The sequence below is a fragment of the Aulonocara stuartgranti genome, assembly GCF_965226115.1.
Source record: "Aulonocara stuartgranti genome assembly, chromosome: 7".
Lineage (NCBI taxonomy): Eukaryota > Metazoa > Chordata > Actinopteri > Cichliformes > Cichlidae > Aulonocara > Aulonocara stuartgranti.
In genome coordinates, this window is record NC_138945.1 from 19,269,896 (window position 1) to 19,296,602 (window position 26,707).

The window sequence follows — 26,707 nt, forward strand, 5'->3', positions numbered from 1 at the left end:
AATGCAAAGGAACTTATGCATGAAACAGGGTGTCATTATTATTTATTTCTTAAGTTTATTTCTCTTATTTCTATTTATAATTTATTGTATAAGTCCCTGATATATGGAAAATGATGCTAACCCGCAGATGATTTAACTTTTAATTTAGATTCAATAGTTCCTCCCGTTCTCCATCATTAGAGCACCACAGAAATAGTATTTTTTTTCTGGGCAAATGATGTGAGGAAATTTCTTCTGTATTATTTGGGGTATTAAATATGTATATATTTATTTGGTTTTGACTTGCATCATGAATAATGTCCAAAAACTAGAAACGTTCTCATTTACTTCAATTTGTAAATTACATCAGAGTGATTTTAATTTTTTAACTGATTTGATTATTTTTAAATAACTATATATGCTGTTTATGGTGTTTGATTCGTCTGTAAATAAAGAAGAAACTGTAAAAATATATATATTTTTTCTAGACACCAGCCAGAGCCAGTACTTTTTTTTCCTGACTGAGACAGGCTAGCAATAGCCTTTTCACAAGCAGCATATTTCCTAAAACGTGCTGCTCTTACCTTTGTTAGAGTTCATTATAAGTTGCACTGAGTAAAATAAATCAATGCTGTCTGAGTATTACATAGAATTATAAGTTGCTTTTACCCTGTGAATGTGAATTAGACACACTCGATGCAACAATAAACAAAGAGAAGTAATTGTAAAGTTGTGTGTGTGTGTCTGTGTGTAGGGGTGTGTGTGGATGTGTACATGCGTGTCTGTGGTCCTGTCTGTATGAGTGCGACTGCAGGTAAAAGCGAGACACCCCCGGCCCGTAAAGCGATCCTGACACCATGAATAATACAGGGTGCCGTGGCAGAGAGGATAAGTTGTCTGTGCAAGGCTCCTTTTTCACAGGGCTTTCTCCTGTGGGTCATGTGAGTGCTGAAGTGACACTAATTTTTCATGAGTGATGTGTGTGTATGCATGGTGTGTTTGTGTGTGTGTGAGTGTGTGTGTCTGCAGGTTGTGTGGCCAGGTAGGAGACGTCCAGGCAGTCATCCCTCCATCTGTGTGTCCTCAGTGGCTGCTCCGACCCCACGATCCCAGAGCATCTCTGCAGCCAAGGGTCAAATGAATTGTCTTACACCATTAGAAACTCTACGCAGCTCTTACGAAACTAAGGGTCAGGGAAGTGAATGAATAAAAGATGCCGTCCAAACAGAAAAAATCCACAGCTTCAGGAGAAACTGAAGAGGTTGATGACGAAGTGGAGGAAACTGAGCCAAAGTTAAAGGAGAGGAGCAACGGTTTGACCCGAGGGGACACCACTAAAAGGGGGAAGAGTCAGAAGAAACACAAGAGCTCCGAGAGCACTGAGAATCAGGAGCTTTCAGAGAACGTGAAAGCTAAAAAAGAGGGGGGAAAGGGACGAGAGAAAAAGAAGAAAAAGAAAGCAGATGAGGACGAGGATGCTGAGGCTGTGATTGAAGGCAAAGATGATGAGGGTGAGCAGAACAACAATGATCCCTCAACCAATACCAAAAAGAAGAAATCACAGAAACTCAAAGAAGAAGTGACCGAGGGAGTGAAGGAGGAAAAGAAGAAAAAGCACAAGAAATCTTCTGCAGAGAACCCGGAGGGGGACGCGGAGATGGGTTCCAAAGATAAAAAGTCCAAAGATGGCAAGAAAAAGAAAAAGTCTCACAATGACGATGATGAGGAGCCTTTAATTGAGGAGCAGGAAGAGGAGGAGGAAACAAAGAAAAAGAAGAAAAAGAAGGCAAAAAAGGGATCAGCAGACAGTGATGAAGATAAAAAGAAGAAGGGGAAAAAGTCCAAAAGCAAACAGGTGGACTACTCTGAAATCTACCAGAATGAACTGCTGAACTACCACACAGACTCATCCGATGGATATGAAGATGAATACTTCAAAAAGAAAGGTAAGAGCATCTGATTGCAGAGCAGATGGAGAAACCTCACATGTTGCTTTTAAAATAAAAAATCTGAGTCAATATGTTGGAGTGTATCAGCTGCTCAAACCTTGACTCCAGTTCTGTCAGCACTGAGCTGGAGCGCTCCGGGGAATCCCTCTGTTATTGTTCTGGGTGAAAGCTCAGTTATGTTCTACATGAATGACGCCAAACAGTGGCTCGGGGGCAGACAGGTGCTGGGTGCCATCCCAGTCCCAGGGGCTGGGAGCACAGCCGGGGCCAGAATCAGGTCTGCGAGTCAAAGGAGCTTTCTTAAAGCAGATCAGAGGCCCTCAGAAAGATGTTAATCAACTCTGCAGGACTATTTTGTGTGTTTTTTGTTAATAATGTTAATAGCATAAGATTTTCTTGTCATGTAACATATTTTAAGCATCCTCTGATTAGACTAGACTTATTTTTTTACACTGATTTCAGATATGGAATTCAATTTAAGCTTGCAAGTCAGGTTTTTGACATGCAAATCATTGACTTTTTGACAGAATGTTGGAATTGTTTCCTACTTAAATTGTTTTGATTGTTTATTCTGAAAAAAAAACCCAATACCATAATATCATAGCATAGTCGCCTCAAGCTGATTTATATTGTAAGGTAGAAACGCTACAATAATACAGAGAAAACCCCAACAATCAGTTTACCGCCTATGAGCAAGTGTTTGGTGACAGTGGAAAGGAAAAACTCCATCTTAACAGGAAGAAACCTCCAGGAGAACCAGGCTCAGGGAGGGGTGGCCATCTGCGGTTGGCTGTTACCAGTTGGGGACAAGATGATGATAAAGAAATTTCTGTCAGTTTAGCTAAAAACAAAAACCAGGCGGGTAGCGTGCCTCAGGGTAAAGTGGTCCAGGGTTCAAATTCATAATCTGGCTGGAGCTTTTCTGTGTGAAGTTTGCATGTTCTTCCAATGTTTGCATGGGTACTCCAGCTTCCTTCTGCTGTCCAAAGACATGCAGTTAGAATAGAATACTTTTATTTGTCAATTTCTTCAAATGTACTTGCCATACAAAGGAATTGAAATTACGTTTCACACTGTCCCATGCGTAGACATTGACAACAATAAGGTGCAGATGCACAACAAAAACAGCCCTAACAATAAAGTAATAAATAGTAATATAATATAAATAGTGCTAAAAGAAATACTAAAAATATATATATAGTTGCAGGTGTGTGCAATTGCAATGCAAGTCAGGAATGTTTTCAGTTCTTGGTTCAGAGAGTGTTTCTTTGTTGGAGAGTGTGCGTGGGTGAGGGGGAGTAGAGTCCAATCTGTCTTCCTATACTTCTGCCAATCTGGTGATTCTGCTGGCTGGGAGTCGGGAGGGAAGAGAGTTCAGCAGTCTCACAGCCTGGTGGATGAAGCTGTTGGTGAGCCTGGTAGTGCGGGAGTGGAGACTTCTGTATCTCTTTCCAGAGGGCAGGAGGCTGAACAGACAGTGCGCGGGGTGGGTTGCATCGTTGACAATTGTGATGGCTTTGCGGGTGTCATGAATCGCCGTGCGGCAGGCAGGAGTAGGACCCAAAATGCAGGACTCACAGGCACGAGGGAATGAACTCAAAACTCAGCTTTATTCGCTGGCAGAACAAATATACAAACTAAACTAAACTGGGAAACCACAAACTAAGAACTCACAGAGAGACACAGGGAGATCCACACACGGCATGAGGGACGACGTCACACTGAACAGAGGGAGACGCAGACAGAAATACACAGAGGGTTAACGAGGGAAGTGGGAACACACGGGGAACACAGGTGACACTGATAATCATAACGAGACAGGGCGGGGTGAACTGAACACTGACGGGAGAGGTGAAACAGGAAGTACAGGAGGAGAGAGAGCACGAGTAGAACACCAACGTAACAGGCAGGGGAGACATGGAATAAACACGAAAGGGGACGAGGGCTCATAAATACATAGAGGGCACACAGGGGGAAGAGAGAGCACGGGGAGAACTTAGACATAATGGGCAGGGGAAGCATGGAATAAAATACAAACATACAAGGAAACTAAGAACACTGGGCCAACATGGCCCAGGACCATGACAGCGGGTGAGGCGAGTGGTGTAAATGTCTTGCAGGGAGGGGAGTGGTACACCAACTATCCTCTCAGCTGTTCTCACAATGCGTTGTAGAGCTTTTCTGTTATAGTCAGTGCAGCTACCGCCCCACACAGTGATGCAGCTGGAGAGGATACTTTCAATAGTGCCTCTGTAGAATGTAGTCAGGATGGGTGGTGGAGCACTTGCCCGCTTGAGTTTGCGCAGGAAGTAGAGGCGCTGTTGTGCTTTCTTGGCCAGTGATGCTGTGCTGGTGGTCCAAGAGAGGTCCTCACTGATGTGCACCCCCAGGAACTTGGTGCTGCTCACCCTCTCCACCGCAGCGCCGTCGATGGTCAATGGGGGGTGACAGGTGTGGCCTCTCTGGAAGTTGACAATAATCTCCTTGGTCTTACTGACATTTAGCAGGAGGTTGTTGTCTCTGCACCACGTGGTCAGGAGCTCAACCTCTTTCCTGTAGTGGGTCTCATCGCCCTTGATGATGAGCCCCACCAGCGTTGTGTCGTCCGCAAACTTCACAAGGTGGTTGGAGCTGTAGGTTGGTGTGCAGTCATGTGTCAACAGGGTGAAGAGCAGAGGACTGAGCACACAGCCTTGTGGAGCCCCCGTGCTCAGGGTGATGCTGTTTGAGACCTTGTTGCCCACACGCACCGCTTGAGGCCTCTGGCTGAGGAAATCCAGCAGCCAGTTGCAGAGGGAGGTGCTGAGGCCCAGTCTGTCCAGTTTACAGATGAGTTGTTGTGGTATTATGGTGTTGAATGCTGAGCTAAAGTCTATGAACAGCATTCTCACATATGTTAGTAGGATTAGGTTAAAAATGCCTTTTCACGAGTACTGCTGATGAAATAACCCAATATAAAACATGCTTACTAGAATATTTATCGCAGTTTATCAGTCATCATGAATATCCTAACACAATGTTCTTTGTGTGCATCCAGTGAGAGAAATTAATTAGATGGCGTCATAGTTCAAAAGGTCAAGCTCAAAAGCCCCTTTATTCCTTCTTGTCCTTCTTGTGAACTTTTTACAGTGGAAGCTATTTGCAGAATGAAGAATTGAGCAGACTCCTAAATGGTAAATGGACTGGCTCTTATATAATGCTTTTTTACTGTGCTTCAGTGCTCCAGACACAAACACACAAACACACATACACATGCACAAGCACTTTTTCCATATATATCTTGCTGGATATATATTCAAACAACCTTGGGAAAGGCACAGATTTAGTACTTTTGCCCCAAAAGAAGTTTTGCTTTGTTTCAGTTTTTGTTTTTTTGTTTTTTTACATTTCTGAACGTGTTTGCAAGAGCTTACAAGACATGCAACACTGCAACATCATAATTTGTCTATTACATTCAATTACATTATTTATGTGTTTCCACATAAACACCTCCATAAAACTGACTTTATATAGTTAATGATTTACTTGAAGCTCTTGATCATCTTGCAGATTATAAAAGGAACATTAAGTATTTGTAGCTGTGATACACCTCTACAGTGAGAACATCTTTGTTACCTAACTGACCCACTCAGGTTTCTGACACTCCAAGGAGATTATCATGGTTGAGTTTTACCAGGCCACTGTCTATCTGATTTTATCAGGTGTCTCTCTTTCTCCTTAAGCTGGGTTTAATAGCTCGCCTCACTGTTAATTAGGTATCAGATTGACTTTGATCAAATTGCTCCTTTATCAGATCTGTACATTTCCTCTCTCCATCTTCTAGAAGGTTTAAGATATTCTCTTGCTGTCTAGCCTTCTTATGCATTTATCCTTAGTATTTAGTTTTATTTCATATGACACCTCAAACTGGCTTTTTTAACATTTACCTAGAACAGTGGACACCCTGCAGCATATATGTCAGATTCACTTTAGTCTAGTTTTGTAGTCCTATATACTAAAAATGAAGGGAACGCTCGATAACACAAAGCCACTTAATTTCAGGGATATCAGTCCAACCAGTTAGAAAGCACTAACCATTGTGAATTTATTTTATCTGCTTTGGTGCAAAGGAAAGAGACAGTAGGTACCCTGCAGAGGCAGCAGGACATTCTCGAAACAGCTCCTTATCCACCAACTCCAGCTGTAGCTCAGGAGATAGGACAGGTCATCTCATTTTATCCCTGGATGCCTCAGTAGGGGCAACGTAATAATCATCCGTAAGAGTGTGAATGTTAGATACAAAGCATAACAAAGTGCTTGGGTGAATTAGGCCTGTCATATAAACATGTAGAAAAGAGTTAAGAACCAGTCACTTTACTATCTCATATGTATGTAGTCTGAGTACCTCTATAAACGCAGACATTTTTGCATTTTGCTGGTCTGGAGCATGTAGGTGTGTTGTGTGCTAACATAATGCTATCATTCCAGACTCTGCAGGCCACGGTTTAAATGTAAATGTTAAATTTCATGACAGCTCAAGTACAAAAAGACTGAACATGTATGGCTTGTTTGGAAGGTTTGCCAGGAGAAAGATTCTTCCGTCTAACCAACATGGCAGCACAGCTTAGGTTTTGCAGCGTTGCATCTGAACGAACCAAAGAACTTCTGTAACAATGTCCTTTGGAGACCAAAGTGGTCATAATTAATCGCGCACAGCAAATTCAAAAGTGTTAAATTTTTTGGTGTTAATAGTCTCCTTGCAAAAGTAGAGTTAATTTTACTCTAAGTAGAGTCACATTCTTTTAATGTAACTCTGAGGTGTAAAATGATAGTAGTTAAAATCGAGTGTTAAAAATGAGTGTTTCTCTGTCAAATCTGGAGGTGTTAAAATGGAAACATTAACTCTTGACCTCTTAACTCTGAACTCCTAGAGGGGCTATGACACCAACAGAGTAAATTCACAGACTCCGCCCCCAGCACGGCTCCAATCGAAGCTGAAGTGAAGCCGTTTCAGAACATTTTGCTCTACATATTTGAGTTGTTTGCCATGCTTGGTAAGTCATTTTTTCAAAGATTGTTTCAATTGTTATTAGCTTTTACTTCTGTGGCTCTTTGGAGTTGAGACAAAGCTGTGTGAAAGGCATTAGCCATGTTGCTCGCTGATAGCATAATATTCTGTTTTAGCTAGCTGAAAGGTATTGTTTGCGGGCAAATACCACAGCCTTGAAAAAAAGCTTGCATGTGAATTTTCAGTCAAACTTTTGGTCAAATACACCTAAAACAATGTCTAGAATGTGAAATGTTGGTATAATGGTGCTACTTGAAGCCTGAAAACGATCGCCCATAAAAAAAAAACAAACAAAAACGAGCAAACAGCAGTAGCTGACGTCCTGACTGGATTCTACGTTAGCATTTAGATCCCTCCAGAGTTTTGTGCACACGGTTTAGGTAAAAATGAAAAAGGTTGAGGTTTTACATTTAGTTCAGTATTACCTGTTGCCTGTGTCTTTGTCTTTTGGGAAAATACTTTACACAAGTAATGGCTCAAAGAGGATTCCTTTTTTTTTTTTACTGTGCTGCAATTGTTTACTGGATTATTTGTGCCGTTAATTACTGTCAACTAATTTTTATTCGATCTCTGCACAGGATATGCTTGTGAAGATGGAATATGGGGGAGAGCAGAAGTGCGTTGAAGTTCCACAAAGTGATGAATGAAGGACATGCATATTGTATTGAAGAAATAAGTGATGAGATGCTGTTATTTGCATTTACCATGTCAGACCTTTTGATAAACAAAATTCTAATGAAAGTGAGAACATGTATACTGTTACATCTTTCAGAAAATGTTTTGAAATTGTGGTGCACAGTTCAGAATAAATGTTTTTCAAAAACCATTGCATCTTTTTAGTAAATGTTTATTTCCAAAAGAAATTTCTAGAAGTTCAGAACAGTAAAATTCCCGCTTTTTAGAATGAATTAGAAGATAACTCTTACGTAGTTAAACTAAAATACTCTTTGAGAGCTAATATATAAACTCTTAACACCAAGTGTTAAATTATCAACTCCAGACAGATTTGGTGTTTAACACTAAATCAGAGTTAACGTACCAACTCTCCAAAAAGAGTTAAATTAACACTCTGGTGTGGACCCATATAGACACTTTAATAGTGTTGAAATCAAATCCGACAGTGTTAATTTGGACATGCTGGATTTGCTGTGCACCATTTATGGCAAAAACCAAACACAGCATATAAGCACAAACACCTCAAACCAACTGTGAAGCATGGTGGTGGAGGGGTGATCATTTGGGCTCGTTCTGCAGCTGTAGGACCTTGGCACCATGCAGTCTTTGAGTCAACCGTGAACCCCTCTGTTTATCAAAGTATTCTACAGTCAAATATTAGGCCATCTATTGGACAGCTAAAGCTTTGCCCAACAGACTGACTGAAAAAGAAACTAATTAAGGTATTACAATGGCTCAGTTAAAGTCCAGACATCAACCTGATTGAGATGCTGGACCATAAGAAAACTGAGCATAAACAAATGTCCACAAACATCAATGGAGTGAAGCAACTGTGTAACGAAAAGTGTGATAAAATTCCTCCACAGCTAGGAGGGAGATGGATAAAGCCAAATAGAAAATGAAGACTTCACCTGCTAATGGTGGTTCTACGAGGTATTAAATCATGGGGGGTATACTTTCACAGGACTCTCTTATATATAAACTTCTCCAAATCTATTGCATTTAATGAGCCACTCATTTACAAAATAGATGATAAGGCTAGGAACTTTTTCAAAATGTTACCCACATATTAGAAAGGGTTAGTGGTGCTTCTCATTCCCACACTATGTATGGCATACTTTATACTGGTTGTTTCATCCCTGGGTCATAGACTTTCATCTCAAAGACCAATACTTTCAAATGAAATCAAAACAGAAGAAATCCATTTGATACTTTAACGTTGCTGGACCAAAGTGTTACCTTTTTATAGTCTGTAACAGAATGAACATCCTTTTGAAATCTTCTCTAAAACAGCAGATTTTTGTTTAGATTGTTACTCTAAAGCTCCAAAACACTAAAACTTTTTTCATGGATTAAACCAAAGTATTACTTTTAGGAAAATAGTTATTTTGATCTGCTAATGAATATGAATGTAAAACAGAGGGAACTTAAATGCTGCCACCACTTATCCCGTACTTCATAATAACCCACAAATTGAAAGGGTGTTTCTTGAGTAGAAGTCGAGCGATCAGCAGTCATTAGGATTTATTTTCTGCACGACTTGATTTTTTTCTTAGTTTGATTCGTCCTCTCTTCTCCTCCATGCAAACGATGTGAATGTCACCACCTCAGGTAGATTTTACAGACGGATGAAATGTGAGAGAGGATTGGCTGATGTATAATGCCAGACATGGATTCGTTGCAGTTTCGCCTCATTGAATTCCCTGGCAACTGTGCATGGAAGGAAACATAATGCTCCATAATGTTTATAGATTATTGGACACTGAGGATGTGACTTTGTGTTCGTCCTTTGGTTCAAGTGATTATTCATTAAGTTTTTGTATTAGATATAATGTAATTTGTGACTGTATTTCAGATTGTATTTTCCCTTTTATTCTCTTCTCCCTTCTCCCCTCTCTTCCAGTGTACGAGGTAGTTACTGTCACTGGTGATGTTAAAGGAGCTGGGACAGATGCAAATGTATTTGTTACCCTTTTTGGAGACTTTGGCGTCACGCCCAAGGTCCACCTGGCAAGCAAGTGAGTTTAAAAGGGCTTTTGGTGGTGTTCTTGAATTCGTTTGATGAATATGCTTTTTTTCGTTTGTTTAAATCAGATCTAAGTGACTTACTCTGTTTCACCATCATATGATGTTTAATACGTCCTTTTTCAGTTTGTTATGCCAGTTTAGCACCTTTTCAATGTCAGTTGTTGACTTTTTAATCTTTTCTATTCTTCTCCATTCCTTCAGCACAGAAAAGAGGTATTTTTTATTTAATCAAACTGTAAAATGATGCTTATGATCCTGTCCTTGTGTTGGCTTGTATTGTCAATATAACACTGTATGTGAGAGAATTCCTGTTTAACATCAAAACCTGATGTCCAAAGAACCAGTGATGCAAGATAAAATGACTTTGCACACCAGCCATTAAAAAAGATATTAACCAGTAAATTCTTTGACGTCAGACAACAGAGCAGAGGTTTGTTGGTAAATGGGAATGTCTCTTATATACAGTGCATTAAGTGTTGGACACAGGATATCTGGAGTAAGGAGGAACTATGTGACATGGCTGGTCTTCATTTCCATTTAGAGATAAATGAAAGAAGACCACGATGTCATTTCTGGGGACGATCAAATGACTCTCAGGGGATCTTAGCAGCAGGCTTCCTTTATCTCTGCACACATTGATTGACAGATAGGATTACCTGTGAAGCGTAACAGATATACCATGTTACTGTCAGCCACTCTGGACCATGTCACCCACACCTTGTGGTGGTCTCACCCATCCACTTCAGACAGCGTCCACATCCTTTGCATTTACTGTCTATCTGCTGTGTGACTGTAGTGTTGCTCAGCCGATGAGCTACACACACACACACACACACACGCACGCACGCACGCACACACACACACACACACGCACACACACACACACACACAGATGTTCAGGAGCCCCTTTTGGTGACATATTAAACAAACTGCATTGTAAGGAGTTTCACCTTACTCCAATATAAGTTAGGTCCTGCCTGTATTGTGTTATCGTCACTGGAAACTTTAACAGCATGATACAGGTAAGGGAGGGTTGCTATGTCTCCGAGAATATTTGCCCCACTGATCAGTGAGGCAGATTAAAAATGCAACTCTTTGGAAATTCAGTGTAATTATAAAACACGTTCAAATTGCATGAATTCCAAAGTTTGCTGTGAGTTTTCTCCACCCCTCCACCGGATAATCAGTTTCTCCCCTTCATTCTCTTGCAGGTGATTTGACATTGAGAATGAGGGCATGTATTCATGTGTGTTGTACAGTATTTCAATCTTGGCAGTTTGTTGCAGTATGATGACACTGTGCACCTTATTTTGTGAGCCTTGGCATTGTCTGTCCACTGAATGTTGCAGGAAGATGAGAACAGATGGAGATATGGGTCAGACACAAAGGCAGGTATTCTCTGTTAATGGAAAAGAGGGTGTCTGATTCACGGTGTTGGGCAGAGGGGGGTCTGGTGTGCTCATGGGCCTGGTTCGACTCCGGGAGGGGGTAAATGTACTTGAGGAGGAAGCAGGAGAGGTGAAGGTTTCAGATTATACCACTGCCACGAGACAACCAGGGTACCCTAAATCTGCGTCATTAAGGGGGATACGATTTACTGTTCCAGAGTTTAGGTCACGTGTCTCTGGGTCTCTAGACTGGGACATTCAGAGCATTGTACTGATATTATTCACATTTTGACATTTTCCAGAAGCCGGACTGCATTTGAGAAGAATAAGACGGATGTTTTCCGAATCAAAACACACAACGTGGGGCCTCTAAAGAAACTGAGGTAGTGTATCGCTAATAGTCGACTGTGATAACTCGTATAAAAACTCACATGTATGCACGCTTTAAATACCCCATTACTGTGTCTGGATTAAATACCCAGAATGCACAACTACAGGTCACTGACAACATCACAATTTCTGCTTCATAGTTGAGCATTCCTCACACAGCATAACAGCAGCTTACTAAGAGGATCCCACAGGAACATTTCTCGCTGTGCGGCGGGCCATCAAAGGATTTCATCCAGTGACAGAAGGTTAAGCCCCATCTGCTGTGTGAAGTTTGTCTCCTCTAGAGAGAAAGACACAGAGTTACATCGCAGCCACAAGACATGACCTCTGAAAACAGGCCCCAAGATTTAAACATGCTGAATTGTCAGGATTTGCTAAAAGAATAATGTTGCATTCTGATTTAAAACTTTGTTTCTTTTTCTAGCATGCCAGACACAGTTTTCTTACCTGTTATGGAGACGATCCTCAGTCAAGGTCCACCTATTTGCTTTTTTTTTCCAAGGTCAAGGCAAATCAGCTTAAGACATTTTAAGAAGAACTTACAATTCTAAGGGCTACTCAAATTGCATGTGAATAATTCAACATTTGCTGTAGAAAAAAGCAATACAGTTCAAAACTCTGGAAAAAGCTAAAATGGTAAGGAGATTATGTGCGGGGATTATTTGGCCAAACTAGAACTTAATAAAGCTTCTCCTGTTGTAGACATTGCCAGGGCAGTGTTAATCCTTACTGTAATGAAAGTGCTGTCATATATATTGCAGTGGGCTGAGGTGGGGACCCAAATGCAAATACACAGGGAGGCAAAGATCAACACAAGTAAGCTGTTTATTCGGCCAATAAAGATCTACAGATAAAAACAAAACTAAACAAAACAAAGACAAGCCCAAACTACAAAGATAATAAGTCCAGGAAACATGCTGGATGTAGAACAGCAGGCGATAGGACAACACAACAAGGAACACAAGCAAACTGAGGCTTTAAATACACAGAAGAGATAATCGGGGAGATGGGAACCATAAGGGTAATAAGACACAGCTGAAACTAATCAAGCATCCTGAGACAAAGGAAGTCACTAACTAATGCTGCATTCCAGGTTAAGTCAGACGTCGACATTTCCAAGTTCCCAGTTATAGTTTCAATTTGAGACACCCCTTCAACTCAGATTTCCTACTTGGAAAGTCTGAGCAGCTCCACCAATCTTGAGTTAGCAAACCGAACATAAACAGCAGTAAAAGTGTAAAACTTTTAACCTGTCCTGTCATTGTTGTTTGTGACTCACTATATAAGCCACACACAGAGCACTGACCAGATGCTGAGATGGTTAGTTCTTAAAAGTTACCAATGTTGTTCAATAACAGCAGAGCTCTAAACCTCCTGTGGCAATAACATCAGCACACAAATTGTGCACCAGGAGCTTCACACCATGTGTTTCTATGGATAAGCAGCTCCCGTTGTTGTAATGTGTAGGTGGCTTGGTATTTTTATCTACATAGTGTAGATTTCTAGATTTGACATGGGAGTGCATTATTCATTTTGTTATTCTACCCCATCGTATTCATTTTCAGTGTCTGATAGTGTAAGCTGCAATACTTAAACACAACAACCATTGTTGTATAGTATTAAACACTGAAGACATTCAAACAGACATTTAAAATAAAAAACAAATGAGATGTGAGAGTCTCATCTGATATTACCTCCAGGCTGCATTCGTGTCTCTCTCTGAATCTGCTGATTTCCTCAGGATCGAGCACGACAACACAGGGATGAGTGCCAGCTGGTTCTTGGATAGAGTGGTGGTGACTGACATGAACCGACCCCATCTGCGCTTTTATTTTGCCTGCAACAACTGGCTGAGTCGGGAGGAGGGCGACAACCTGTTTGTCAGGGACCTGCTGGGCAGCATGAACCCCATGGACGTCCCGAAATGTAGGTCAATCCGGGACAAACCTGTAATAATAAGCAGACCAAAATGTTCACAGAGGTTAAAACAAAATAACAGTCCTAAATACCTTCTCCACATGTCAGAGAAACCCCGGGGATTAGAAATGGTTGACTCTTGTAATAAGATGTCTAAAAGCCAAATATTATGTAATGCCTCTAGAAAGCACTCTGGTCTCTACCACTCAAAGTGGACAATCATTTTAAATATTTATTTTTCTAAATGAGAACTACGTCTGATGTTTTTTATGTGTTAGAGCCATGTGTCTGGCCAGTTGCACACAACCAGTGCTCGATAGCTTAGTGTTTTAGATAGAGTTTCAGGCTGTCATTGAATTCCACTAGAGTGTAATCCTCAGGTACAGCCCATGTGTCCTCTGTGGCAACGTGATCTAGCATTTAAGCGACTGTAGCCAATCAAGCAAAGCACTGTGAACCTGAGGCTCACGTAAAGACACAAGGGTGCTGTGCGGTGAGGGAGTGGTCACAGCAATATAACTGTAATGAACAGACACGCACTGTTATGAATATTTAAAATGGAAGCCATCTGAGTGTCGAAGAGACTGCTATGTGCTACTTACATACCCTTCAGATTGCTTGACTTGTTTTATGTCCCATGTTCTGCAGTGAATAAATATATAGTGAGCGTGTTTACTGCTGATATGAAGGGAAGTGGAACCGATGCTGATGTCTTCCTGAATATTTTTGGAGAGAACGGTGACACAGGTAGGGTGGGAACAAAGGTTTTTTTTAATATGGTTGACAAAAAAATGTAAAGCTGTACAAAGTAATAAAATTAGAAAGATAATACTGTAAATGTACAGTTACACAAACAGAAGTAACTGTGTGAAATCTTCATAGTTATTAAACTAAAGCCAGAAAGTGTTCAACATTTGGTACATTAAACCATGATCACTGGTAAGCTTTGCAATGACATACGTGGTTATTGTGTGTGTGTGTGTTTGCTATAAACTGTGTGTTTATTATCAAAGGGGAGAGAAGACTGGACAGTGACAAAGACAACTTTGAACGTGGGTCAGAGGACAAGTTTACAATAGAGGCCCCAAACCTCGGGAGGCTGAAGAAAATCACTATAGGTCACAACAACAGAGGCTCTTCAGCTGGATGGTTTCTGGATAAGGCATGTAAACCAGCATACGCAATCTGCTCAGATGTGTACATATATATATATAAAACGCTGATGATAGTGTGTAATGTTCCTGTGTAGGTGGTAATAGATGACATGGGTAACAAAGAATTGTACGAATTCCCGGTGTATAACTGGTTTGCCTTGGATGAAGGTGATGGCAAAATACAGAGAGATGTGTTGGTTGGAGCCACGCAGCCAATGGGTGAGAAAAAAACTGTTGGAACCAATTTTTCGAGGGTAACTGAAATTGCAAATAGTTCAAATTGATGCAAAATTACTGTGGATAATATTAAAATATAAATGGACTTTTTGGACCAATGTATAAAGCTCAAAGTCTGTGGAGACAGTTGGCTAAAAGGCCAGTTTTTCAAATTCGTAACATCTTTAAAATTGAAGAATTTTAACAGCCCTGTTACAACTGCAAATGCTGACAAGTATTTCTATTCCCATGTAGAGGTTTTTTAGGTCAAATATTGAAATTCTACGAAAATTCATTCACATTGGAGAGCATGTAAACAGTCATGGCAAAAATTCAATTCAATTCAATTTTATTTACACAGCTCCACATCACAACGACAGTCGCCTCAAGGCGCTTTATATCGTAAGGTAGACCCTACAATAATACATACAGAGAAAAACCCCACAATCATATGACCCCCTATGAGCGAGTACTTTGGCAACAGTGGGAAGGAAAAACTCTTTTAACAGGAAGCAACCCTCAGCAGAACCAGATACAGAGGGGCGGCCATCTGCTGCGACCAGTTGGGGTGAGAGAAGGAAAACAGGATAAAAGACATGCTGTAGAAAAGAGCAGAAAAAGACAGTAGACACTATGTCCATTTTTTACATATCAGGACATAATAAAAAGTGATCTAGTCCTTACCAGGTCTTACCAGTTTGTTTTTTCTTTTTAGCTATTCTGTTTTACATTTGCTGTTCTGCTTGGAATCTTTCCCTTATTGCATGACACAGTTTCAGCCAGGCTTTAGCTCTTAGACAGATGGCTTCACATGAGACTATAGGATTCTTTGGTGTATAGATGAGTTTGCAATCAAGTCCATGAGTACAAAGTGTTCAGGTCCTGTAGCTGCAAAAACAAATCATGAACCTTCCACCACCGTGTTTGGCAGTTGGTAGGAGGCATTTGCGCTGATCTGCTGTGTTTGGTTGTTGCCAAACGTGCCTCTGTGCATTAAGGCCAAACAGCTTCACTTTGGTCTCGAGAGAACATTGTACCAGAGGTTTTGTGGTTTGTTCAGATGCTACTTTGTAAACCTTAGCTACGCTGTCATGTTCTTTTTAGAGAGAAAATACTTTCTCCTGACAGCCTCTTCAAACAAACAATACTTGTTTAGTCTTAAATATTTAACATGCTAACTGAGGTCTGCAGAGTCTGTGATGTAGCTCTTGGGTTTCTGCTGTTTCTCTGAGCACAGCAGTCTTACCAAGAGGGGATTTTTTACCGTAATTTCCACCTGGCAACTGTCTTTCTATTTGTGAATAATCTTTCCCACTGTGGAATGATGGGCTTTAAATTATTCATAAATACCCAGCTAAACAGCAACAACTGATTCTTTAAGATCGTTGCTAATGTCTTTCCTCCTTGGCTTTGTGTTAACACACCCCTCACTGTTCCTGACCAGCACACTGACTAAACCTCTGCTTTTATAGACGTGATCACAATAGCTAATGATCAATAAATCAAGTGCATTTCATCACCCTCCTAATCCTAATCGAAGGAGTGAGGGTGGACTGCATTTTGGCTTTTTTCCCCTTAAAAAATAAGTAATGACACTGTGTAATATGCCATGTTTGGTTGATCATTTGATTGTGCTGGCCTAAATTTAAGACTTGCTAAAGACCAGATTGTTTTCATTATGTCCTGAACCCTTAGAGTTGACTCACCTTACTATTTGATGCCACTGTAGGTATAAAGAAAAAAACAAACAAACCATAAACTCCTGAGAAACTTTTAAAGGGAACACTGTTAGTGGTGGACCTATATGAACAGTAAAATATACCAGGTTCACCTGCTTTTTTCAATAGAGTTTATAGCTCTAAAAATGTACTGCACATTCTTTTCTCAGGTGTGACACTGGGTGCTTAGTCAATGTAGTGGAGCATTTAGCTACTAAATGAGTCAAGAGGACATCAGGAGCTAGAAGAGACTACTGGTGTGATGATGATGATGCCAATGTTAATTTCAGTGTTAACACTTTGGACCAAAAATGTGTCGTGCATTTTCCTGTCGCTCCTTAGGAATTGTGTACAATGTCCAAGTGATGACTGGAAACGTGAGGGGTGCGGGGACCAACTCTAAGATCCACATGGTGATGCATGGAGCTAAGGGCATAAAAAACAGCGGCAAAGTCTTCCTTGAAGGCGGGGCTTTTGAGCGCGGTCTCATCGACATCTTCAATGTGGAGATCTGTGAACTGATGAGCCCACTCAGCAGGGTCACCATCGGGCACGACAATGGCGCAGTTGGTGCTGGATGGTACTGTGAAAAGGTATTTTTTTTCTTTTTCTTAAGTATGAACAGATCACTTCTCAAAGTGTCATACATCCATCAACCATTTCTCATCCAGGTGGTTATATACTGTCCGTTCACGGGGATAGAGCAGACGTTTCCGTGTGGGATGTGGCTGGATGAGGATGAGGGAGATGGGCTGATTGAGAGGGAGCTGTATGAGATGGTCTCTCTCAGGCAGAAAAAACAGATGAGTGGGTGTCTTCATTCTGCTTTACTCAGTGAATAAAACATCAAAACATAAATCTTCTATATGTACTTTAGTGTCACACTTACTCTGTTTCCATTTAGAGTACCCATGGTCGCTGTGGATTTGGACCTCAGATGTAAAAGGGGCAGGGACAGATGCCCAGGTGTTTCTGCAGATCTATGGAGAGAAGGGCAAGTCCGATGAAATGAAACTAGAAAACAACTCGGACAGTTTTGAACAAGGCCAGGTTGATAAATTCATGGTAAGTCTTGAGTTCACCTGATAAGGTGAATAAAACAGCTTCATCTATTGTTCATTTAGCACAATAATCATAAAGTCTGTCAAAGAAACTTTTTTCCTAAACTATCCATTCTTATTTTACATTTGGGGATAATTGTAGATTGAAATGCCAGACATTGGGAGACTGCTGAAACTGCGGATCTGGCACGAGAAGAGACATCCATTCGCTGGTTGGCATTTAGGAAAGGTGAAAAAATTGTCAGTATAAGCTGTTAAGTCTGTTGTACAGGGTCACCTTTGAGCAATGAATCTGGCACTGAGCAAGTGTTACTTGTACTGTGGATGTTGAAGTCTTTGGACCAGTTCAACACTTCGCTCCGGTGTGAACTATCTCAGCAATTGTTTGGGAATGTTTGCCTTTGGACTTTGTTGATTCCCGTGCTTTGACAACTATTAAGTGAAACCTTAAAGATTGCTTTAACTTTATATCTTCAACTTTATCTGACAAATGCTAGCATGCTATTATGTATTGAAATAGTAAACAATGTACCTTGAAGCCGATCTCATCAGCTTCAGCTGTTTTGGTGTTAATGAAATTAACAGTTGGAGAGGTTGACGTTTTTCCTCCTCATCTTTTCTGGCTGTTTTTTCACTAATTTTGCATTGGCTAGGTTCAGTGTCGCTGCTGTTAGCATGAGGTCATACCTGGATCCTACAGAGGTTGCACAAGGCGTCCATCTCATCCAGGATGGCACATCAATGCATGCCATTGTGAGAAGGTTTGCTGTGTCTCCCAGCACAGCCTCAAGAGCAAGGAAGCGACAGGGACTCTAGAAGAGCTGGACAGGGCCATATCAGTATAGATATCCAGCAAGACTTTTGTTTCCCTTTGAGATCTGATGTGTTTTCAAAGCATTCCTTTATTTATTTCTTTTTTTGAGCAGTTTAGATGCTGTCATTGCTGCAGTCCTGTTTGAAAGGAATATTGTGAACCAAATTATGATTTTCTGCAGGTCACCTTGCTCAAGACGCTAACCATGGAGAAATATTCTTTTGAATGCGGCCGTTGGCTGGACATCAACGAGGATGACAATGAGATTGTCAGAGAGCTTCCAGCGACAGGAGTACTTATTGATGAGCCACTGCCCTGTAAGAGGGCTCTGCAGAACACTGCAGATGTTCAGACTCCATGTTCACAGTCAATTACAAACAGTATGTCTTGAGTGAATGTAGCTCCTTTACTCTCTCTTTGTTTCTTCAGTGATTAAGTACAGAGTCACCATCTGCACAGGAAATGTCAGTGGCAGTGGCACCGATGCCACCGTCTTCCTCAATGTTATTGGTGACCTAGGTGAGACGGGCGATCGACTCATGATTATGAGCAAAAACAACGTTAACAAATTTGAAAAGGGAAACGTGAGTGTATTAATAAACAAGAATGAACCCAATAATTAAGTAAATATGTGTGAAATGCACAGCAAGCATCTTTACATGGCTGTCTCTTTCTCTTCCCTCAGCACGATGAGTTTCTCATTGAGTCCGTATCCTTGGGCCAGGTGCGCAGGGTCCGTGTGGGTCATGACGGCCGTGGTGGAGGCTGCGGTTGGTACCTCGATAAGGTGATGGTCAGGGAGGAAGGCCAGCCAGAGAGTATGGCCATTGAATTTCCTTGTTACAGGCAAGACAATAGTTTCCAAATAACTCAAATGCTCTCACAGATATGGTTTCTTTGCAGATTATTAATTTCATTGTCACTATATGCTAAATCTTAAACTAAAAGCACTAGAAGCAGCAGGATGCTTGACACTATTAAAAATCACTTAACAGAACTCCTCAGGTTTGAACTTTGGACAGTGGCCTAGCAGTTTTCTCCTGTTTCCTGTTTTTATGCTAGGTTAAGTTAACCAATCGTTGGCTGGAGCAGGGCCGTGCAGAGAGGTTTAAAGGGGCGGGTGCTCAAAGTTAAAAAGGGGCACATTGAACCAGGCTGAATAACAACAACACGCATTCATTAAGAATCTAATATGGGAAGGGCAGGGCTGTGTTGATCTGAGACTGTAGACATTAAAAAGTCCATAGGAGAGATGGTAGCTGATTAAACAAGTGTCATGAGATAATAACAAAATGCAAAGATTGGTGACAGCGCTTGGAACCATAAGGCAACAAAAAACTGTGAGAAATAATTTAGCCTGTGAATCACTCTTTGCTTCTCTTCTTCCTTCCATCCCATCATTTCATATATCACTTTCCACTTAATATGTGAGAACAAGGCACAACTTGCTATTGCAATAAGCTATAATCTAATTATCCACACCTAACAACTCTTGCACTTAATCTATAATAAAATGATGACAGAAAAATGTTATAGCACTGCCTTTAGTAGCCTCACACAGCTCCTACTGTTTCCTCCTCATGTCCTTACCAGGCATGTCTGGATAATGTTATATCATGAGTAATTTTTTTTTTTTAAATCCATCTAAATAAAACACACACATGCACGCACACACAGTGACATTTTAGACCATCTGCCTCCAACTCACCCTATCCCTCCCATCTTTCTCTGGTACATCAACCCGCTACACGTCCTTCTTCACTACTTCTCTGAACCTCCTCTGTAGTTTTCCTCTTTCGCTTCTGCTTGACTGCTCCGTATTCAACATTATGTCCAGTATACCCACTATGCCTCCTCGCTTTGCCTCCAAACTACTCAATCTGAGACCCTGAGATATACTAATTTCTAATTGTGTTCATCCCGATCAGTCTCAGTTAAATTAGCATCTTCATATTCTTCAGTGGATCTCCGGCTTCCTCCCACAGTCCAAAGACATGCAGTTAGTGGGGTTAGGCGAACTGGTAAATCTAAATTGCCCATAGGTGTGAATGTGAGTGCGAATGGTTGTTTGTCTCTATGTGTTAGCTCTGCGACAGACTAGCGACCTATCCAGGGTGTACCTTACCTCTCTGACAAAGTCAGCTGGGATAGGTTCCAGCCCCCCCGGCGACATTGAATTGACTAAGAGGATGGATGGATGTCAATCTTTTCACAAGAAGTGTAAAATTTTTTACTTTGTATATTACATACATATTTATATATGTTTTATATACAGAAATTGCATACATTTTGTAGTGTCCACTTTCTTCTGAAACCAACACAGACAGAATCCAGTCAGACAAAATCCTCCCACCAGCTCAAAATCTCTCTTAAGTGTTGTAAATTGACCGCTCTTACCTTCACTAGCTCTCCAGTGGCTTGCGTGTAAATAGTTAGGCAGCTGATGGACGAGTGTGCCATTACAAATGGAGACTAAATGAATGTGGCCAGCTCTGTGCTTCTAATAGTGGTGCCAAAACCACAAGGCTGAGGTGCAGTGTTACCTCCTCCTGTCTGTTTGATTTGGCAGTCAGGGAAAGTTGATTCCCACTTTCAGTGTGGAAATTGTTACATGAATAATGTTAGGCCACTTAAATGTTTTGTAATTATTAAGTTAATGATTGGGATTTTAATCTGGAAAATGTAACCGTTAAAATGTAAGTCAGTTAATATCATGTTCTGTCTGTTTCCTCTTCTTTCCTCTTCTTATTGTTCAGTGGCTTCAGAGGTTCTGTCAGTCCTATAGCATCATTCTTCCAGTGAAGTTATGAATACATAAATATTATGTCATCTTTTTAATATTTCCATTTCCAGGGATTTTCTAAGTGTGTAGGAAGGCTCCTCTGATTCTGTTTTTACGCCATTGAGGTACATTTACATGTGTGTTTTTCTTCAGGTGGTTGGACCGTAATGAGGATGATGGACAGATTGTCCGTGAGTTAGTTCCAGCGGGAGACGGCCTGCGTCTCTTCAGTGAGTACACAAGAACATTTTAAAAAGCCCAGTTTTGTAGGCATACATCAGTTTTTTAAACCGATTGTTTTCACTCCTCAGATGTCAGCTACCAGATAGCAATCAAGACAGGCAGTGTGAACGGGGCCAGCTCGGACTCCAAGGTGTTCGTCAAGCTGTATGGGGAGAAGGGTGATACTAGCAAGGTGATTTTAGCAGTCTCCGACAATGATCTCAGGAACTACTTTGAGACAGGTCGCACGGATATCTTTACCTTCGAAACCTCTGATATCGGGAAGGTAAGTTTGCAAGACTTGTACTGCATGTAATTAGACAGACATTAAGACATTTATTTATGTTTCTTTTTGCCTGTGTGCTTTCTGATGCTTGCAGATCAACCGACTTCTGATAGGTCACACCAACGAGGGACTGCGGGCCGGGTGGTTTCTGGACAGCGTGCAGATCTCTGTGCCGGTTCACGGAAAGCAGTACATGTTCCCAAGTCACAGGTGGCTCTGTAAAGATGAAGCTGATGGAAAGGTGGAGGTGGAGCTCTATCCCAGCGAGACGTTGGACATTGAACAATGTAAAAGGCACAAAAGCAAAAAACAGTTTGCACAGCCAGAATTAATCATTTTTAAAGTGATAGGTTGAGATGCACTGCTTCTCATAATGCTTAATCCTTTTGCCTATAACAGTGATCAACTATGAAGTGACAGTAGTCACAGGTGACGTGCGTGCAGGTGGAACTAACGCCAAAGTCTTCTGTCAGATCTATGGATATGAAGGAAAAACTGAAGTTCTGCCTCTAAAAAGTCGCTCCAACAGTTTTGAACGTGACACCACTGACATCTTTAAGGTCTGTATTAATACTGCTTAGGTTATGTCAACGTCTGTCAGAGATTTGAGTTGCTGGTTTGACTTTTGTTTCATGTCTGCAACCCAGATTGAGGCTCAGGATGTTGGTAAGATCTATAAGATACGTATCTACCACAACGGGAAGGGTATTGGAGACGGATGGTTTCTGGAGACTGTGGACATCAAGCGCCTGACGATGGCTATGGTGCAGGTTGAGGTGAAGAAAGAAGAGACGAGCAAAAAGGACAAGAAGAAAGATAAGAAAAAGAAGAAGAAGGAAGAGGAGGAGGAGGTGGAGATAATTGAAGAACTGCAGGAAGTGGTGGAGACATTTATTTTTCCTTGTAACCGCTGGCTAGCCAGGGATGAGGAGGACAGGGAGATTGTGGTTGAGCTGCTGACTGAGGATAATGACGACTTGGAGAGTAAGTAGAGCATGAATGTGGTCATGTTGACTCACTGATATCTGCTGCTGAAGCCCGTGAGCCTGAAAATCAAGCCAATGCCCTCATGTGCATTTTCATAATGTCGCTGATGATTTACTGTGTTTCTCTGACAGTGAACTCCCATGAGATACATGTGTTCACTGGGACGATGTGGGGGGCAGGGACAGATGCCAATGTGTACATCAACATCTACGGAGAGACAGGCGACACGGGAGAGCGACACCTCAAGAAATCCAACAACCTAAACAAATTTGAGAAAGGCCAGGTAAACCCGGTTTGCTGAAAATCCGAAGGAAATCAATTTGTTAACTCTTGATTTTTCCTGTCTTCCTCCCTTCACCCCCAACCAGTCGTGGTATTGACTCCCTCTCACTAAGCCTGGTTTAGCTGGAGTTTTTCTCCTGTTAAAAGGGAGTTTTTCATTCCCACTGTTGCCAAGTGCTTGCTCATAGGGGATCATCTGTTATAGGATCTCTACCTTACAATTTAAAGAGCCTTGAGGTGACTGTTATTGTGACTTAGTGTTATATAAAGAAAACTGAATCGCACTGACTCATGTATTGACATTTTGCAAAGAGTTAAAGGAGAATATGGATATCACTACCATGTCTGTCCATGAAGGATATTGCATTGGCTTTGCAGAGACTTTGTATATGGGGGAAACAGGCAGCCCGACCTGACCAAGGCCTAAAAATCAGCCTTATTAAAATGCTAAATCTCATGTTGATGTTTTTATAATGCCGTCATGGATGTGTCAGGCAATCCTGACAATGCCGTCTGGCATTGTCAGGATTGCTGTAATTGATACTGTTTTCCTGGCAAAGTCTCTCATCAAACAAATGTTTGGCTTCGGTAGCCTTCTGGGTTAAACAAAGATCAGATGAATAAGTGATGAGGTTCTCATGGTCCGCTAACCTGTGGCATTTCTTGACCCTTTGTCACCGGGCTTGTTGGCGGGCGACGTAGGAGGACGTTTTCGACATCTCTGCAGTCGACCTGGGGACCCTGAAGAAGCTGAGGATCCGCCATGACAACAGCCAGGCCAGCGCCGGCTGGTTTTTGGACAGAGTGGAGATTGTGGACAACAAAGATGACACCACGTATGTCACCAGCACATTGATGTTATATGTTTAACGGACCCCTTAATGGAGAAAGCAAATTTGCACTTTGCTGAGTCATACTAGACACAAATTCAGAAACACAAAGGGTTCACAAAAAATCCCCATCCTACATAGCAGACAGAGCCTCTGCGTGTGTGCTAGAGCACCACTGTGTGGTGTGAAGTGGGAAATATTTTAAACAAATTTTTTGACATGGAAAAGTTATGTATCCTGGCATATATATTTTAGGTACTTCTTTCCTTGCAAACGGTGGCTGGCTGTCGATGAGGATGACAGACAGCTTGCCAGAGAGCTTGTTCCTGTGGATGAGGCGTTCATGAAGAAGGGAGATGATGATGACGAAGATGACTCTGAAGCTACTCTTGGTTTGGAACAGAAAGGTGAGAGCAACGTTACTGCGTACGAAGAAAGAAGTGTCTGACCGATGTCAGATATCGAGCGTTTTCTGAGTTTTTCTGAGAAATATAACACAGAGATTATTAAATGTGGTAACTTCTTCCTGCAGCCATGTCAACAACATACACAGTGAGGATAAAAACTGGTGACAAGAAGTACGGAGGAACAGACGCTAACGTCTTTATGATCCTGTATGGCACCAAGGATGACACAGGTAGCTTTGGAAGTGACTGCTGCGCTTTTTGCCTGCTTTCTGTGTTTAAAATGATAATTAGTCTGTTCTGTATCCACAGGAATTATTAACCTGAAGGCTTCAAAGACCCATAAGAACAAGTTTGAGCGAGGTATGATTGATGTGTTCACTGTGGAGGCCGTGGACCTCGGACCCCTGAAAAAGCTGCGTATTGGACACGACAACAATGGTACATTAGGACCGACTGGCTGCCTGTGCCGAGAATAATGCAGAAATACTCCAACTACATCTACATAAATGATCACAGTCTTTTCTGTTAATGTTTAAGGGGGAGGGTCAGCAGGCTGGTTTCTTGACTGGGTGGAGATTGATGCTCCATCTCTGGGACAGAAACTACACTTCCCCTGCGGCCGCTGGCTGGACAGAGGAGAGGATGATGGAGCCATCGTCAGGGAGCTTTTCCCTAATCCTCTTCAAACAGAGTTTTACACACCATGTAAGTCAGAAAAGTGCACCATATTCTAACTGTATTAAAAGTGTAACTTAATTGGTTATTATTCCATTTTATAGTCGTTCCTTATGAGATCAAAATCTTCACAAGTGACGTGTTTGGAGCCGGTACAGACGCAGACGTCTTCATCATCCTGTATGGCCGAGATGCAGTGTGCACCCAGCAGAAGTCCCTGTGTGTCAACAAGAGGGAGAGGAGAATGTACTTTGAGAGAGGAGCTGAGGACATGTTTATTGTTGAGGTAAGTTAAATAAGGGAAGCAATAAATACATTCATCCTGCTTTGGGGACTAGAACAGCAAAGTCATGAGCGTGTTTCTGCATTTACAGCAATGAACTGCACTTGTGAAAGTTGTCCGTTTATCCAAGTGTTCTGTTGTCTGTGCAGCTAGAAGATGTCGGAGATGTAATTGAGAAGATTCGTATTGGCCATGACAACCGTGGGGTGAACCCAGGCTGGCATCTGGACAGAGTGGAAATCAGACGCCTCCTCAGGAAAGGAAAGGTACTGTCTGCGGAGGATACATGAACAGGGGGAAAGTGTTTTACTGGCTTAAGTAAAAAATATGATAGTAGCTGATAATAGCAGTTTAGAAAACTTTGGTGAATATTGCAGTAATATATTGGTGAATTAATATTACTGATGGCTGACAGCACAGAAAGTGTGCAAGTAGCATTGTACTGTAGAAAGAGGTGAAGGTAATTTGAACTACTTGATATACTCAGGGCCACTTTGTTGGGTTTGTCTATTCAACTGGTTTGCTAAAGTAAATATCTAATCAGCCAATCAGATGGCACCAACCAAATGTATTTAGTGATGCAGACATGACTGTAAACTGCTGAAATTCAAACTGAGCATCAAAATAGGGAAGAAAGGTGATTTAAATTACTCTGAAGGTAGCATGGTTGTTGGTGCAAGATATACTGGTGTGAATATTTCAGAAACTGCTGATCCACTGGGGCTTTCCTGCGCTAACCTTTTTGGTGTTTACAGAGGACGGCCTGGACAAGAGATAATATGCAGTGAATTCACTTGGCAAAAGTGTCTTGTTGATGCTGGGAGTCAGAGGAGAATTGCCAGACTGTTTCCAGCTGTTAGGAAGGCAACAGTAACACAAAAAGCTACTTGTTGCAACCAAGATATGCAGAAGGCATACCTTAAAGGCACAATTGGGAACCACTGCTGTCAGCTATGAGCAGGAAACTGAGGTTACAATTCACACAGGCTCACCATTATTGGACAATAGATCATTAGAAAAATGTTGGCTTGTCTGACCCTCAATTTCTCCCACAACATTCAGATGATATGGTCAGAATTTAGGTAAACAAATATGAAAGCATGGGTCCATCCTACCTTGTGCCAACAGTTCAGACTAGTGGTGGTATAAAGGTGTTGGAGATATTTTATGTGGGCTCCTTAGTATCAACTGAGCACCACAGAGCAACACCACAGACTGCCTGAATATTGTTGCTGACCATGTCCGCCCCTTTATGACCACAGTTTACCCATCTTCTGTTTTCTTGATCATTACAATGAGTCCAATGTCCTCAAATGGCCTTTGGGATGTGGTGGGATTAGGGGTTCGGCATCACGGACGTGCAGCTGACAAATCTGCAGCAACTGTGTGATTTTATCATGTCTATATTGACCAAAGTCTCTGAGAAACATTTCCAGCACCTGACTCTATGCCATGAAAATTTCAGGGAGTTCTGGAGGCAAAAAAGGGGTCCAATAAGGTGTACCTAATAAAGTAGCCAGTGAGTGTATATTATGGGTACTTCAACCTAGTACAGGTGATCATATCTCATGAAACTGTTGCATGTTTTGTGTGTAAATTGTGAATCTAAAACATTTA

General features: G+C 41.5%; 1 protein-coding gene across 1 annotated transcript in view; it reads left to right on the plus strand.

Annotated features, from left to right (window-relative positions):
- Nucleotides 1-1,172: 1,172 nt before the first annotated feature.
- loxhd1a (lipoxygenase homology PLAT domains 1a) overlaps nt 1,173-26,707 on the plus strand; it is a 36,530-nt gene continuing 10,995 nt past the window's right edge. The window contains exons 1-27 of the mRNA XM_082540953.1: nt 1,173-1,925; nt 9,554-9,668; nt 11,369-11,449; nt 13,198-13,382; nt 14,022-14,120; nt 14,387-14,535; nt 14,623-14,746; nt 16,804-17,054; nt 17,133-17,268; nt 17,366-17,526; nt 17,665-17,751; nt 18,518-18,653; nt 18,766-18,920; nt 19,022-19,182; nt 21,272-21,348; nt 21,430-21,626; nt 21,721-21,913; nt 22,026-22,186; nt 22,274-22,610; nt 22,745-22,896; nt 23,598-23,731; nt 23,981-24,132; nt 24,258-24,362; nt 24,442-24,570; nt 24,670-24,837; nt 24,912-25,093; nt 25,240-25,356. Coding sequence (XP_082397079.1) covers nt 1,193-1,925; nt 9,554-9,668; nt 11,369-11,449; nt 13,198-13,382; nt 14,022-14,120; nt 14,387-14,535; nt 14,623-14,746; nt 16,804-17,054; nt 17,133-17,268; nt 17,366-17,526; nt 17,665-17,751; nt 18,518-18,653; nt 18,766-18,920; nt 19,022-19,182; nt 21,272-21,348; nt 21,430-21,626; nt 21,721-21,913; nt 22,026-22,186; nt 22,274-22,610; nt 22,745-22,896; nt 23,598-23,731; nt 23,981-24,132; nt 24,258-24,362; nt 24,442-24,570; nt 24,670-24,837; nt 24,912-25,093; nt 25,240-25,356 — 4,677 coding nt within the window. The 5' untranslated portion in view covers nt 1,173-1,192. The remainder of the gene's footprint in view (nt 1,926-9,553; nt 9,669-11,368; nt 11,450-13,197; nt 13,383-14,021; nt 14,121-14,386; nt 14,536-14,622; nt 14,747-16,803; nt 17,055-17,132; nt 17,269-17,365; nt 17,527-17,664; nt 17,752-18,517; nt 18,654-18,765; nt 18,921-19,021; nt 19,183-21,271; nt 21,349-21,429; nt 21,627-21,720; nt 21,914-22,025; nt 22,187-22,273; nt 22,611-22,744; nt 22,897-23,597; nt 23,732-23,980; nt 24,133-24,257; nt 24,363-24,441; nt 24,571-24,669; nt 24,838-24,911; nt 25,094-25,239; nt 25,357-26,707) is intronic.